At 39.9% G+C, this 16,052-nt stretch overlaps 1 protein-coding gene across 3 annotated transcripts; it reads left to right on the top strand.

The window, feature by feature from the left end:
- The first annotated feature begins 42 nt into the window (after positions 1 to 42).
- On the top strand, positions 43 to 16,028 carry LOC306862006 (ataxin-2-like protein). 3 transcript variants are annotated; one of them, XM_079404575.1, is made up of 24 exons: positions 43 to 350; positions 590 to 687; positions 1,721 to 1,760; positions 3,369 to 3,425; positions 3,780 to 3,851; positions 4,131 to 4,302; positions 4,387 to 4,505; positions 4,648 to 4,739; positions 5,783 to 6,010; positions 6,097 to 6,452; positions 6,539 to 6,625; positions 7,765 to 7,875; positions 7,958 to 8,026; positions 8,113 to 8,174; positions 10,277 to 10,638; positions 10,744 to 10,813; positions 10,905 to 11,054; positions 11,158 to 11,221; positions 13,966 to 14,126; positions 14,242 to 14,371; positions 14,472 to 14,581; positions 14,758 to 14,940; positions 15,204 to 15,378; positions 15,607 to 16,028. In XM_079404575.1, exons 1-24 carry the CDS (start codon positions 330 to 332, stop codon positions 15,666 to 15,668), a joined length of 3,051 nt encoding a protein of 1,016 aa, XP_079260701.1. In that variant the 5' UTR covers positions 43 to 329; the 3' UTR covers positions 15,669 to 16,028. The 3 variants fall into 3 exon arrangements, with proteins under 3 accessions (XP_079260701.1, XP_079260702.1, XP_079260703.1); XM_079404576.1 differs by lacking the exons at positions 43 to 350; positions 590 to 687 and adding an exon at positions 1,001 to 1,126; XM_079404577.1 differs by lacking the exons at positions 43 to 350; positions 590 to 687 and adding an exon at positions 1,439 to 1,551.
- Positions 16,029 to 16,052: the final 24 nt, after the last annotated feature.

The raw sequence follows: 16,052 nt of genomic DNA, 5'->3' as shown, positions 1-16,052 counted from the left end.
TTGTACGCCATTGCGTCATCACTACGTCCTACGCCGTCGTCCAATGGCAATCGAGGGTTTTTGAAAAAACAGCCTTCGCGTTTATCGCTGGCTAATTCGCGAGACGCGGTGCCGGTAATATTTAATAGAAAAATAAGGCTCTTCGTGTTCTGTTCGTCACAGAATATCGTACTGAACTGGACCTCGGGTTATAACGGAGATCGCGCTCGTGCGGATCGGAGAACGCTGCGGAAAGTCGAGAAAAATACCACCGCAGGCAGGCTAGTCCACCTCCTAGCTTGTCATAGGAACAAGGCGAATTTAGCGGGCAACTCAGTTAGCGGCTAGCTATGTCTTTTCGCCGACAGAACGTGAGTACCGCAACAAAAAATGTAACTTTAAAAAAAAAAAAAAAATTACAAATCATACAATCGAGGATATTTAAACTCATAATAGATGTTATGGTTAAGCTTCCACTTTCTTATTTAACGTAGCGTGCTAGTAAACCCGCTAGCCATCAGCACTCGGCTAGACTCTTAAATATAACGTTACGTAAATTTGTTCAATGCTTAATTTGTCAGCATTTAAGAATCGTTGTGCTTTCTGACAGCAACCTGGACCCGGCGGCCGCAAAACATCCAATGGAACTTCAGGGTCAATGGCTTCTTCAGTTCCGGGGAGCAACTCTAACAGACCCACCCCGGGAAGGTAACGCTCAAGTCGGGCTGCCCCGCTCAGAAAGTCCGCGGATTGGCATTTTAACACGAGGCCTACCGGTCAAAGGGGGCGTGTCCTCGGCACATACATAATCTGCTCCCAAGCCTAGAACACCAATTGTTTCGACCCTTGTTAAATTGGCAGGAGCACTAGCCAATCGCTGCGAAGAATGTTTGAGTGACACGATTTTGGGCCAATGATGGAAGACATTGTCGCAATCGGTAGACATCCGCCCAGAAATAATGTTGTGAACCAATAGAATTTAGATTTTAATCGATTGCCATCTTTTCCAGCTTATGACTGCTCTCGGAGGCGGGTCGTCAGCAGTGTTTTGTTGTTGTTTTCCGATCCCATATGATTCTGTATTGTGCTCGACTTGAGCCATTTTAGACAGACGCCTTGAAAGAAGAGCCGGGATGCACGTGACAAAGTACAAACATTCGTATTTCCTAATCGATTTGATTGATTGTAGCGAGGGGCGCGAAATGTGTGCGTTTGGGCACGGTAATGTCAAGCTGTTTGTCTTGTCTTCGGCATCTGCTCGTGTTGTTAGCCAGCTCCGATAACCCGCTTTGCGGGCTGACGCAATTAAAGCACGCGCTTGGTTGCCTTTGTTTACACATTGACATTGCAAAATAATATTTGTGTCATGATGCGCAATCAGGTTCAGTCCGATCGTTATTTTGTTACTCGTGTCTGATTGTGCTTTTGTTTTACCACGCGCTTCGCGGTGTTGTAATTGTTGTCCGGTCCATACATGTAGCAGTAGAGCAATGCCTGAAGCACCGGGGCTGTGTTTCACATTCTAGTTAGCTGCACGCATACACAGCACGTTTATCCACGGATTTGATATAGGTAATATATACAAGAAATGCTTAATGTGCAGAAATCTGCTATTGATATGATTGTTTGTCTTTTGCGTTCCTCATGGTTTGCATGCTACAACACACACACACACACGTGTTTATGTAAATTATTTTTTTTTTTTACTAATGATTGTTTTCTTTTCCTTTTTTCCATGAAGAAACCGAAACTCCGTGAAGACTCCCTCACAGTCACCACCTGTACGTAAAAGCTTGTACATTTTTAGACTCTTGGTTTTCCATTTTAAGGTTATTAGATGTCTTAGTATCCTCTAAGCAGGGATGTGCACAGACATTTTGAGGGGCAGGGGCTCAAGTGGAAAAAAGGGCACTTATTTATGAATTTTTTATAAACAAAACGTTAAATATATTAGGGGTGTGCGATATTGACAAACATATATCAGAGTATTTTCTGGGATTTGGTCGATTACGATATTTATTAGATTATATTTACTGAGTGTGTTATTGTGCTGATATCTTAAGGTGACTCCTAGTTTTTGATATTCTGCATATTCTGTGTGGTGATCAGTTCACAGCAGTGATGGAAATTAATCTTTCAATAAGTTTAAACTGATTTTTTTACCTTTTTATGAGTTTTTTTTTTTTTTTTTTTTAAGTGTGCATCTTTTCAGTCAAATTCTTAAATTGAATCAGTCAATAATATAAGTAATTTGGGCTGTTACCAAGCAAATTATATCTGTATTAACAAAATTCACCTTTGCAATGCAGAGAAAACACAGAAGCTGCATTAAAAAGGGCATTTAGATGCATTTACTCACTGTTTAATGCAGGACGTGAATGTATTTAGCCTGCAGTTACGAATGCATTAATACTGTTTTGATTTTAAACATAAAACGGATGTTTTAAATTATTTATAAAAAAAAAGAGAGACTTAAATGTGAAATTAAAACTGCCAGTAGGCGGCAGCAAGCCACTGTGAGACATTGTGACTGAACCAAATCATTTAAAGGGTTGATTCATTTAGGAACACATTGGAATTATATTTGTTGGTGAAATAGAGCAAAAACAGTCAATATTGCGTCTAAAACGTACGTTGCTTAATATTAAATTCAGTCTTCAGTCAGTCTTCACGTGATACTGATTAACTATATGAAATTATATAAATATTTACATTTCTGCCCCCTTATTTTGAATTTTGTGATCATTCTAAATTAATTTTAATAAACTGAATCATGCAGTAAAAGAACATGCACTGGTCTAACCTATTAGACTTCCTGTTGCCTTAGTTAAACTTTAGCTAACTTGGTAGCTCTCAGGAGTCATGGATAGGATAATTAGCTGTAAATTTGAGGCACAGGTAGCTTAGTCTTTTGTTCATCACCACTCACCTCCACACCAAGACAAACAACTGGAAAGGGAGGGAGGGCTTCACTTCTGCGGCTCTCTGCCTGTCTGTGGTGTGATGTGCAGCTGATCAATGTGTGCTACACTGCTGTGCTGCGCAGAGATGCGGAGGGGAGAAAGGTATCGTAACTCGACAAAGTCTCAACATTTCCCGACCCGACCAAATATTTAGATTTGCATTTGTTTGACAGGGAAAGCTGTGCGCAAAAACACAAACACGCACACATATATACATACAGTATATTCATTTATTAAAACAAACAGAAAAAAAACCTCCCTAGAAAAAAGGACACTTTCTCTTGAGGAAGAAAAAGAAGCCCCCTTTGATGTATATGTGTGCATGTACCTGCCTCTAAGTATTTTACTGCATTTTTGGACCGCCAAATGCTCAAAGATATTTGTATGGTTTTTTTTTGTGTGTATTTATTTATTTATTTTTTAAAGGTGTTTGAGGGTGTGTACAACAACTCACGGATGCTCCATTTTCTCACAGCCGTGGTGGTGAGTTTTGGCATGAAATAATTTGTTCACCTTTCTGTTTATTTGATGGCTGTTGAAAACACCCTTCTTTGATTAGCTTCTATTTAGTGGTTCACAGACTTTGACTCCAGGGCCCACAAGATTATTCGAAGGGCCCGTGACTTGCTTGTGATTTACTGGATAAGAATCGGTATCAATTTATGTCCTAGCTTGTCTAGACCGTGGTAACCTGGTTTCGACAAAGGAAAAAAGGGGGGAATAAGAAATATTTAGATTTTTAGTTGTTTTGCTTTTATGTAATTCATACCATCTTCTCTAATTTGTTGTCAGCATTAAGCTATAAAATACTTGACGTGTATGCAATCTTTTCCTCAGGGCTCCAGATGCGACGTTATGGTGAAGAACGGCAGTGTATATGAGGGAATCTTCAAGACTTTAAGCTCACGTGTAAGTTAGTCGTTCCAAATCTACTGACAAGGCACATCTGCATTGAATTTGCTTTCTGAATCTTATGTTTAAAATTGCTGATCTTAATTATATTTGAATACCTGAAATCTAGAATCATAGGCTTTGTTCACACTGGACCCAGTTCAGATTCATCCAAATTTGATCTTTGAAATTGACTAATTTATTTGTTTATTTTATATTTAATTTTTTGTGGCCTATCTGAACACAGCCTCGTGAAGTTTAACGTATGGTCAAGTCTCACTCAGTATCTGTTTTTAGTGTGAGCTGGCAGTGGACGCAGTGCACAAAGCCAAAAGTGAAGAAGGAGATGGTGGCGGAGGCACGCCAGTCCATCCCAGGAGAGAAGAGATCACGGACACCATGATCTTTGGCCCTAATGACCTGGTCACTATGATCTGCAGAGATGTGGACCTCAACTACGCTACCAGAGGTGTGTATATGACTCTGTAGAAGTAGTATACATGTGTATTGTTGTTAAATATAGAAATGTAAGGCTTTGTGTGCACGTTTTCAGACACTTTTACGGACTCTGCAATTGGTTCAAAAATAAATGGTGACCACCGAGAGAAGGTCCTTCAAAGGTGGGATGGTGGCGATAGCAACGGAGAAAATTTTGACCTAGATGCAGATACAGTGAGTTCCACCAACATGCTTGTATATCCAATCATATGTGATCAAGTTTTTTTTTTTTTTTTTTTTTTTTTTTTTTTTTAAGAAAAATTTCTTTAGGTTGCACATGCTTGAAGCTTTTTACATGCCATTTTCTGTCTCTCAGTCCAATGGCTGGGATGCCAGCGAGATGTTCCGCTTCAATGAGGAGGCCTATGGGGTGAAGTCCACCTATGACTCCAGTCTCTCCATGTATACGTACGTTGATGTTTCAGGCTTTTTTTTTTCCTCTCTCTCTTTTTTTTTTTTTTTTTTTTTTTTTTTTTTTTATAAAGGTCTTAAATTTGAGCATGGAAAAACATAAATCATGATATGTCTTAAAGGAACACTCCACTATGTTTATAAAATAGGCTCATTTTCCAACTCCCCAAGAGTTAAACAGTGGAGTTTTACCGTTTTCAAATCAATTCAGCCGGTCTCCGGGTCTGGCAGTAGCACTTTTAGCTGCAGCTTAGCTTAGATCATTGAATATGATTAGACCGTTAGCATCTCGCTCAAAAATGACCAAAGAGTTTAGATATTTTTCCTATGTAGAACTTGACTCTTCTGTTGTTCCGTTGTGTGCTAAGATTATACAATATAGCTGGGGGCTATTTTCAGGCACTGCGTAATATCATTGCGCCTGCTGCACCCATGGTAAGGCAGCAAAGTTCCTTGATTATTACGCCGGAATGAGAGTATAGTTCCTAGCCATATCGGCCCCAGAAAATCACAATTTTTCATTAGTTTTAGTACACGACGTAACTACAGAAGAGTCAAAATATTGAAACTCTTTGGTCATTTTGAAAGCGAGATGTTAACTGTCTAATCAGATTCAATGATCTAAGCTAAACTAAAAGTGCTACCACCAGACCCAGAGATCGGCTGAATGGATTGGAAAATGGTAAAACTCAACTGTTTAACTCTTGGGGAGTTGGAAAATGAGCCCATTTTCAAAAATAGTGGAGTGTTTCTTTAATGCATACATGTACTAAAAAGATGCTTTGTATTTTAAGTCATTTTAGGTTTTTCCCAATTTTGACAAAAAAGCACATAGACACTGGTTTGAGTTCACAGATGTTGCACCTTAGCTGTGAATCACTAAATCACATTTCAAAACTGTTATGGCGTAACGAAGCCTTGTTTACTGAAGTCACAGTATGCACCTGTGAATATGCGCAGGTCTCAAGTAAAAAAATAAATAATTATGCTCCGATCCTGCTTTCAAGTCAACATCACGTTCTGTTGCCTGTCTCTTGTAGGGTTCCTCTGGAGCGGGGCAGCTCTGAGGGCTTCAGACAGCGAGAAGCTCGAGCCGCCCGATTGGCCAGTGAGATTGAGGGCAGTCTGCAGTATCGCCACCGGGCGGCACTGGAGAACGATGAGGGACGAACCGAGGAAGACAAATACAGCGCTGTGCTTCGGGACAGAGAACGTGATGGAGGAGAAAGAGGAAGAGATAGTCCTGGGTTCTCCAGTGCTGGGAGCAGGTTCGAAACAGTCTTTTTATCACTATCTCATCTAGTCTTTGTCCTTGGTATACTGATGAACATTGCTGTCTGTATCTTTGTTTTAGGGAGGGCAAGTACATTCCTCTACCCCAGAGGGCAAGGGAGAGAGAAATGGGAGTTTCTGGCAGGGGCGAAAGAGGAGCTGTATCCACCCTGCCTAATCGGGCAAATAGACCTGGCCCCTCAAGCTCCTCACCTAGACCCCTCCCCTCTGGTAGTGGTCAGACCCTTCCTCCCACTGATAGGAGCAGCCCTCTGTCCGTCAGAGGAGGATACTCTGCACACCAATCACAGAGCAGCCCGCCTACACAGCCCCGCCCCTCAGAGCCTGGTCACTCCAGCCCTCCTTCCCCACACACACTCCCACATTCGCTCACACACCCACAGTCTCTCTCAGACTCGGCCCGGCCTGTCAATGGAGGCAAGTTGTGCGTGAGAGACATGTTTTTGATCTTTGTGATGGTTTCCGCCCTGTGTTTTAATGAACATTGCATCAATCTCTTATAGTGTCATCCAGAATGTCACCTAAGTCTCAAAGGCTTGGACAGACCAACAGAAACCTGCGTACCTCGAACTCTCACTCTTCCCCTACAGGTTAAAATACACACATGCACACAATAGACCCACATGTTCAATCAAGCTTTGTGGTCTTTTTGACGTTTGAAGTTGTTAACAAGGGATTATCTTCAGCCTTTAATCTTGTCCATTGTTGGGCACTTTATATTTTACAGTGGGTTAGTAATGACTACATACAATCTCCTGCAACAATGCAACCTTTTTCTTATATTACTTCCTAGATGCAAATTAGTAAGATCTTCAAGTGTGTTTATAGTTCAGCAGTGGTTTTATTCCCTTTTAATTCAATTATGCTAGTTTCAGTTATTTAATGTTACTATTTTAATATTAAGATTATTTCATATGTCACAGGTCGTCTTTTTTAACAATTTTATAATGTACTTTTATCATAATCAGAAAGCGCTTTATTGCCAAGTATGCTTGCGCATACAAGGAATTAGTTTTAGTGACACAAGCTTCCAGTACACAGACGACAACGACACACAGACAATAAAAATTAGATGATAAAAAATACACGTAATATAAATTGTAAAATAAATAAATTGTATGTATAGTTGTGCTATAGATGATGGGATGGAATAGAATAAGATGCAGGGATGTGCTTGGATGGAGGTGGTAACAAATAAATAGAAGGTTATTGCACATTTTTATTGCATAATGTGGGGAACATTTAACTGTTCGTAAGGTAGATTGCCTGGGGGACGAAACTGTTTTAAAAAGTTTGACATCTGTAAGAAGGTTGCATTTGATCAAACATACAGTAAAAACAGTCATATTGTTAAATTAGTATTCTAAAGTAACTTCTGTATTTTAATATGTAATTTACTATTACTCCAGTCTAGATGATCATTCAGAACTCGTTCCAATATGATGATTTGGTGCTCAAGAAACAGTTGTTTATGATTATTGATGTTAAACAGTTGTGCTGCTTAATATTTTTGTGGAAACCGTGATCCTTTTTTCAGGCTTCCTTGAATATAAAGTTCAAGAGAATAGTTATTAGAAATAGAAGTCTTTTGTAACATTATAGTTGCCTATCACCTCTTGATCAGTTAAATATATCCTTCATTAGTTAAAAATGATTAAAGGATGCAGTGTATTTCCAACCTTTCTTCCCTATAATTTTGTTTTAATTAACATGATTTCTCTTTCTCCAGTCTCTCGTTCCCCAAAACCAGATGCTCCTTCCCAGGACTCTCCTCTGTCTAATCCTACCTACTTGGATACCTCCAAACCCACTGGCCCCACCCCTCTGTTCACTGCAGATGGTGAGATGTTATAAATTTGTGTCGTTACACACTGTTAATTGTATATGCGTCCAACTATCTGACTCTCTTCCTGTCACTTCAGTGAATGAAATCCTGTCAAAGGAAAGGACTGAGAGTCCAGCTAGTCCTCAGGAGGGCAAGAGCAGCAAAGGTAATCCTGAAGTTTTATTGCTCTTTCAGTAATTTCATTGTGCTTTTCATTTAGCTAAAAATTTTCTTCTTTTCTTTTTTTCATAGTCTCTGCAGTCCAGCAGAGACAACAACTTGAGGACCTTCGCAAGTTTGGTAATGATTTTAGGGTAAGTCTTAGTTGTTTTTTTTATTTTTTATAATTAAGCCAGAATAGGTGTTTGGAAGAGGTTGATCCCATTGGACTTGAGCCAGTAAGCAACCACTATTACCGTATTTTCCGCACTATAAGGCGCACTTAAAAGCCTTTAATTTTCTCAAAAAACGACAGTGCGCCTTATAATCCGGAGCGCCTTATATATATCCGTTTCACACGCGAGTTTAAAATATTCCAGCTGAGCACCCAGCGTGAGTTTTTTTTCAGGCGACCGTTATTTTTGAATGTATAGCCTTATTGTTTCCATGGCGACGCGTCGTGCTTGTCATGTGACACACCGCAGCAACAATAGCGCTGTATGACACATGGATCGCTTTTACTTCGTTTTTTCTTTTTTTTATTATTAATATTCACAAACATACTCACAATATTATGAAATATCTGATATTCCGATTCTCAAATATGTGCAAGTAAATTTATTTGGTAGTTTAAATACTTTTATAATCACCGTGTTAGTTGATCTATACCGGGTGATGGGCGCCGCCATGTTTGTTCGCGCTGAATCCGAGCTGTGGGAATAAGACCATGTAAATTCATCCTCTCTTCCCGAAAAACCTTAAAGTAAGTCTCCGGTTAAACTGGGAGAAGAGCAAAGTTATCTTTAAAGTTATCTACACAATCTGTATATGATATCAATAAAACATGTTGTCAGATTATATTTGTAACGATCATTATTGCTGCTTCCATAGACATCAGCGTGTATTTTACAAACTATAAATGTATGGTTTTGCTAGTACTTATGTGTTTTTAAATGTCTGAAACCTAAAATAAGCATTATATGGTTGAAAACACTGATAATATGACAAGCGCTCGGCAGCCAACGCGCGAAAGCAGATTTGAATTCAGCAGTTGATGACGTGACTCACTGAAGGTTCTAATCACACCGGTGTGATCGTTAATCATTATTGTTAATATGCACATCATCGTTTGAACAACGTTACCATGGGAGTGAACGGAGTTGTCAGAACGCTTAATAAAGTTTGACTTTATCTGACTGTTTTGTTGACATTCCCTTTAGCACAGCTCCATCTAGTGGATGCATAACGCAAACCCAGTCAAACGTTTGACTGCAGTATCTTCTATTCTATGCGCCTTATAATCCGGTGCGCCCTATATATGAAAACAGTTCTAAAATAGGCCATTCATTGAAGGTGCGCCTTATAATCCAGTGCGCCTTATAGTGCGGAAAATACGGTACATTTACATTTATTCATTTAGCTGACGCTTTTATCCAAAGCGACTTACAATTGCTATATATGTCAGAGGTCGCACTCCTCTGGAGCAACTAGGGGCTAAGTGTCTTGCTCAGGGACACATTGGTGTCTCACAGTGGATTCGAACCCGGGTCTCTCACACCAAAGGCATGTGTCTTATCCACTGCGCCATCACCACCCACATTAATGCCTTAATCACTCCGAACACCCTAGCAACGGCCTACCAAGCACCTAGAAATACACAGAACACCATACGGTCTGGTTATTTATTTAAACTTAAGATAATTGTTTAACAGCAGAATTTGTGGTGAAAACGACAGTGTCCATGTAGAAAATCCCACCGCACAGAAATACGGTTATACGTCTAAATTGTTTTTTGAAACTTTGTCAATGCTTTGCATGAGAATCCAACTCTTTAACAGTGTAAACAACTCTGAATGCATGAAACAGCATAGTTACCCTATAGTACCCCCCCTTTAAGAAAGACATGTAATATATTTATAATGTGTGTATTTGTTTGTTTATATGTTATGCTAACACAAACTTTTTTGGATGTGATTAATCGATTTGACAGCCCTACTCAATATTATTTCTATAGATATAATCTTATAAAGAAAACACAAATAGCAACTTTATTCAATTCGTCTCCTCCGAGTCACCGTAGTGCCATTTTGGAGATTATCCAATGAATGCAAACTGCGTATGCTGTTCTGTGTCAGCCGCACAACACGGATACGTTTTCTACATTTATTTAAGCTTTGATTTGAACGAAAACAGCATATCTATAGTTTAACTAAAGTTTAAATGTTTTTTGTTTTTGTTTTTCTCCTCCTGATTTTAGCTTCTATCAAACTCCACCCTTTCCAGCCCCAAAACTTCGACCACTGACTCTGCTCAAGCAAACCCCGCCCACAATACACAAACAGACCCTGCCCCTCTAACAGAAGCTAAAACAGCCCCACCCACAACTCCAGCCACAGACCTTCCAGCAGAGGAGAGAAGCAGAGAGACAAATGCAGAGGGGGTGGCGACCACCACCCCTCCACCAGCCACACCCATCTCTGCACCCTCTGCCCTGTCTGGCCCTGCCTTGCAAAATCCAACTGTGGAAGGGCAAACATCAGGGACGCCCCAGCCTGCAAGAACCCCAGGCAGTGAGGAGGGCAAACCCGATGCCTCTGAGAGACCAGAGGGCGTGGCTGAGTGAGTAGAACATTAGTTGGTAATAAGTTACAACTGATAGCTACTAGTGTGTAGCATGTTAAGTCTGTTGGTAATTAATGCAATTCATAATGATTTCCAACGCAGTCAAGTGAAGAAATCTACACTCAACCCCAATGCCAAAGAGTTTAACCCCATCAAGGCTCCTCTCAACATGGTGAGAGCACTGTTTTTCCCTATCAAGTTTCCTCTATATAGCTGTTAAAACATTAAATGTGCTAAGCCAAGGTGTCATGTCTTCTTTGCAGGTGAAGCCCTCAGCCACTCCCACCCCGCCGCGGCCAACTCCCCCCAGCCCCACGGTGTTGTTGCAGCCCCCGCCAGGCCAGGGAGCCATTTACAACACTCAGTACCTGAGCTATGTCTCACCCATACAGATACAGGGCCACTCTGTTCAGGTCTCTATCCCTACTGCTCATGGATAACTTCAGACAAAATTCAAGAATTTTCTAGAGTGGTTTGCAAATTGGAATTCTCTTTCTTCCGCTTTCCTTTTATAAGGCACCTCAGATGTACTCATATCCCATGACAACTGTCAGTCAAGGGAAGTACCAAAGAACAAAAGGTAATGTTTATTATATTTTTTTATTGGTTGTACTAATGATGTAATTGATACTTGCGTAAACTTAACTTTTTTCTGTATTAAGTTTATATAAATATTAACAACAATAATAGGGGCTAAATCCTTTTTGATGATTTATTATTATTATTATTATTATTATTACTATATTATTAAACTGCAGGGCATGAAATTTTAATACAGGGCTTATTTTAAAGCTGCAGTCCGTAACCTTTTTTGGGGGGGGTTAAAAATGATCCAAAATCAATATTTTAGCAAGTACATAACCAGCCAGTGTTCAAAACTATCGCCTTACTTTAGCCCGATTCACAACGGTTAGTTTATAATAATGTTTTCTAATTTGAGTGGTACGGGTAGGTTTTTGCAGGAAACTCGAGCATGGCACTGTGTCATTACGTCACGTCTGTAAACATAAAGAAGTTGTCCCGGCTAGTAGGCTATTGCACGTGAGGATCCTGCAGATCGCTTGCCTTCTCACAGCAGCTGGAATAATTACATTAATCATTTTGATGGCGGATCATGATCCAGAAAGTATTGTTTATGAAACGCATGTGAATGATATTAAATTACATTCCACTTTTAAAAGTGCTTCTGATTACAGATATCCTGGGATTACACATGATTTGTACTTTTTTTTTTTTTTTTTTTTTTTTTTTTTTTTTTTTTTTTTAAACAGTTGGAAGGGAGCATAATTTGCTTTTTGGGTGTTTGTTTTGAATGTTTGGGTGAAATGTTTTGAATAATTTCTTAATATGAAATTCGATTGGCATGACAATTAGACTGTACGGAAATTGAAATCTACATGTTAATACACAACATCAGCATTGCGTGACTGAGTATAGTAACATTAATAATTTGAGAAAGTATATCAATAATAATTTGCACGGTTCGATGTGATATGAACTAACCGATCGTTAGATTTAATCTCCATTGGTAGTGCGATTTATGGTAATGCTTTTTTCCTCCGTTGGTCAGAACAAATGTGGGAGACTTGTTCAGATGGCAATATATGGTGAAAATTCTTATTTGGGTCATATTCCAAGACGTAGGCTAGAATCCATGATTGCAAAGTACAGTGAACATCCACACCGGTGCGGTGACTGACAGCTACACATTCACCTGAAAACATTAGATTCATCCGTGCTGGAGTACAGCCCACGCAAGGAAGATAATTTAGCAATTAACTGCAATTCCAGGTTTTCAAACAGAGATTGTGACCAAAGAAGCAAAATTTACAGACTGCAGCTATAAATACTTTTGTTTAAAATAATAAAAAAAATAATAAAAAAAATTGTATTCATTATTATATTCATTATTTGTAATTTTATTATTATAGTTATTGTGACTAACATAAAATGAAAACATTTAAAATAAGACTTTCAGGCCCTTTGCAATCTACTCATGGTAAGTGCCTCATGCTGCATCCCAGTGTGCCTACTTGATGTACTCTTTAGGTTAGGAAAGTACGCACTTTTGAGTGTGTAGTAGATGAGTAGGCAAGCTTTGGGACATACTATCATGTCATACCAATTGCATCTTTAATGGACCACTCTGATGCATGGTTACACGCACCCTGTCACTGTAAACTGACCTGTCGCTCATCTTGTCACAGTTAACACAGAAAAGTATCATGTTGACCTGCTAGCCGTGGGTCTTTTATATCGAGAACTCAATTTAAATAAAACTTAAACTTAAAAGACCTATATAGACAAATTCAGACATTAACTAAATTTAAAATAGATAACGAATACAAATCACCACAGTATAGTTTATCAGTAATCCTAAGAAATAACACTACCAAACACACATGCTAAAAACAACAACTTACTTACACATAGTAAGAAATGGTTATAAAAACTGAAACAAGTAGTAGTAAAGAGGAGAAATAAAAAGTGATGCTTATGTCCTTTGCCGGTGTCCCAGCCCGGTGGAGTCGATGGTCATCACACGAGGAGGCCTTCACGCTTCATCTAACAAAATACTAATTGAACTTAGCTGGACACTTTCCTTATTTTTTTCCACAACAAATGGCCAAGCAAGCGCAGACACTGACAAGATACGCGAGACAGAACGAGACCAAACATTTCACCCAAAAATGTAAATTCTGTCATTAATTACTCACCCGCATGTCGTTCCAAACCAGTAAGACCTTCATTCATCTTCAGAACACAAATTAAGGTATTTTTGATTTGGAACGACATAAGGGTGAGTAATTAATGACAATTTTCATTTTTGGGTGAACTATCCCTTTAAAATGAATCTAAATCAGTCCGATTATTCCTCTGGGAGTAACTTGAGCATCATGCTGCTATTCATTAATCTCATGACGCTGACCATCATGTAATGTTACATTGTAATATAAAGGATGACATGCATGGTCGGGCATCAGTATAAATAAACATTGACACAAAATATTTACATTTATAACAAAGTCCAACTAAATTATTTTAATTTTCTTCACAAACTAGCATCTGTCCATTAGGCGGAAAATTCATTTTGCGCTACTAATCGGAGCCGGATGTGACGACACGCAGACTGTCATAAAGGCCTATAGCTATCAGAGTGTGTAATGGTATATAGGAGACCATACGGGGACATTTAGGAAATACTCTTTTCAACATACTATGCTTTGGCACGCACTTATTCTAATCTCACATACTATTAAGGAAGGATAGTATGAACATTGGGCCATGGGGTCATACTCGTGTTACTTTCTTCACCCGTCTCAGGTTCTGTGGTGACTCCTCGTCCAGACCACAGCTCTTCAGCGCCCCCTATGATGCAGGCTGCGGCATCAGCAGCAGGACCTCCTCTGGTGGCGTCTCCTTACCCTCCCTCGTATCTGCAGTACAACCAGGTCATACAAGCAATGCCCCACTACCCTGGACAGGTACCAGCCTACACGTTTCCAGTAGAACAAGTGATTCTAGTATATTCTCAAACAAATTAAGTTAATTGTCTCCTCCTATTTAAAAAACAACAACTTATTTCTCTCTCTGTCCTAGATGTACTCTATGCTCCAGGGTGGACCACGAATGCTTGGATCAGGAGGGCACCCACAGACCCTGGGTCCCCCAGGCCCCCAATACCCTGGTCAAACTGAAGGACCACCAGCCCCTCAGCAGGGGATGTATGGTAAGGTGTTTTATTTTTTTTTTTTATCATAGACTGGATTTAGTTCATTGTGTATATAATTCTTATACAGTGTTATCAACTGTTCTCTCTCTTTCTTCAGCTCCACAGTCATTCTCTCATCACTCTGGCTCCATGCATCATCCTCAGCCTTCCAGCACCCCCACAGGCAACCAGCAGCCCCCTCAACACCCCGCCCCCAGTCCAGGACAGGTACATCCGCCTGCCAGTCAACCAATCCACCCAAAACTGGCATATCATCTACACATCTATTCCATAAACTCCCACTCAAAGAACTTTCACTAAATACTTCTACAAAAGACCCCCTAAAATGTCACTAGCTCTCAATAATTATACTAAATATGTACTGTGTTGACTTCTTCTTATAGTCTGGTCAGTCTGGTCCTCAGCCTCAGTCTTTGTATCACTCTGGGCCGCTGTCAGCCCCCACGCCCCCTAACCTGCCCCCAGGGCACAACTCGCCACAGGCCTCCTACTCCCTTCAGGGCTACAGCCTGCCGGGACACCAGCCCCTGCCTCACCCCTACTCCTCTCTAGGACAGCTGACACAGGTGATGATTGTAACAATGCACAAAACACCTCCATATCAGCAGTCACATTTCTGAACAGTCCAGTTCAGAAATGTGACTGAGATAAACAAAAATAAACTGTATTTTAAAAATTCATAGAATAATATTACTGTTTTGTTTGGTGTCCCAGAGAATCCAACAAAGCAAGGCATAACAGGCGGGTTAAACATCTGAATCATTACCAAGTGTTCTGTCAACCATTTTAGTAAACTTTTTTTTTTTTTTTGCGCTTATCGTTCTTTCAGACCCATGTTCCAGGTGCTCTCTCGGGTCCTCACCACTCAGGAGGTCATGGCCCTCCACCTGTGATGTTGCTTCATACAGGATGTCCCCCTCAGCAAGGTTCTGGCCCCCAGCACGGGCCTCCTCCACCCCAGCAGGGACCCCACCACCAGCACTACACCTACATTGGACCTCAGGGTGAGTTTCTTGCAAACAAAAAAAATAAAAAATCAAACAAGTTTGTTTGTTGCAGTCAAGTAATTTGTGCCCTGAAAGCGACAAGCTTATAGAATCCAATCCCCAGTTGAACATTAGATCTAACTGCTATTTAAAATACAGCAATGTGCAAATGCACTTTACCAAGATTTTATTTGTATTACTTTTATTATTCAGTTATTAATTTGTGTATTTCTCTGCTCCCCTCAGTGTCAGTGCAGGCTCATCCTCATCCTCCCCAGCAGATTCCATTCCACCCTCCTGGGAACTGACAGAGCGGCAGAGACTGAAACTGTGCGGATCACCACAGTGTGACAGAGCGTCCCCATCTGGATCTCCTGTGTGATCGCATATTTGTTTGTACATATCCAACTGAACAGATTTTGTTTTAGATACCTCTGGCAAGACTGAATGTGCTCGTTTTATTTTTTTTCCTTTTTATTTTTAATTTGAGTGGACGGGGACACATGGTGTCAAAAGCAGAACGAGGGAACGAGTGAGATGAAACAAAAATGGAAGGAATGAGGGACATTTTTATAAAAATACAATGACCTCTCCCTTTGTCCTCCCTTATTAAATAAGCAAATAAATGGTTAAAAATAAAGTGTATAAAAATAAATTTTTAAACTCTCCTTTTGTCTCGTGTTTTGAATTTT

The sequence above is a fragment of the Barbus barbus genome (assembly GCF_936440315.1).
Source record: "Barbus barbus genome assembly, chromosome: 4".
In the NCBI taxonomy this organism is placed as follows: Eukaryota; Metazoa; Chordata; class Actinopteri; order Cypriniformes; family Cyprinidae; genus Barbus; species Barbus barbus.
This window is presented reverse-complemented; position numbering and strand designations above follow the sequence as displayed.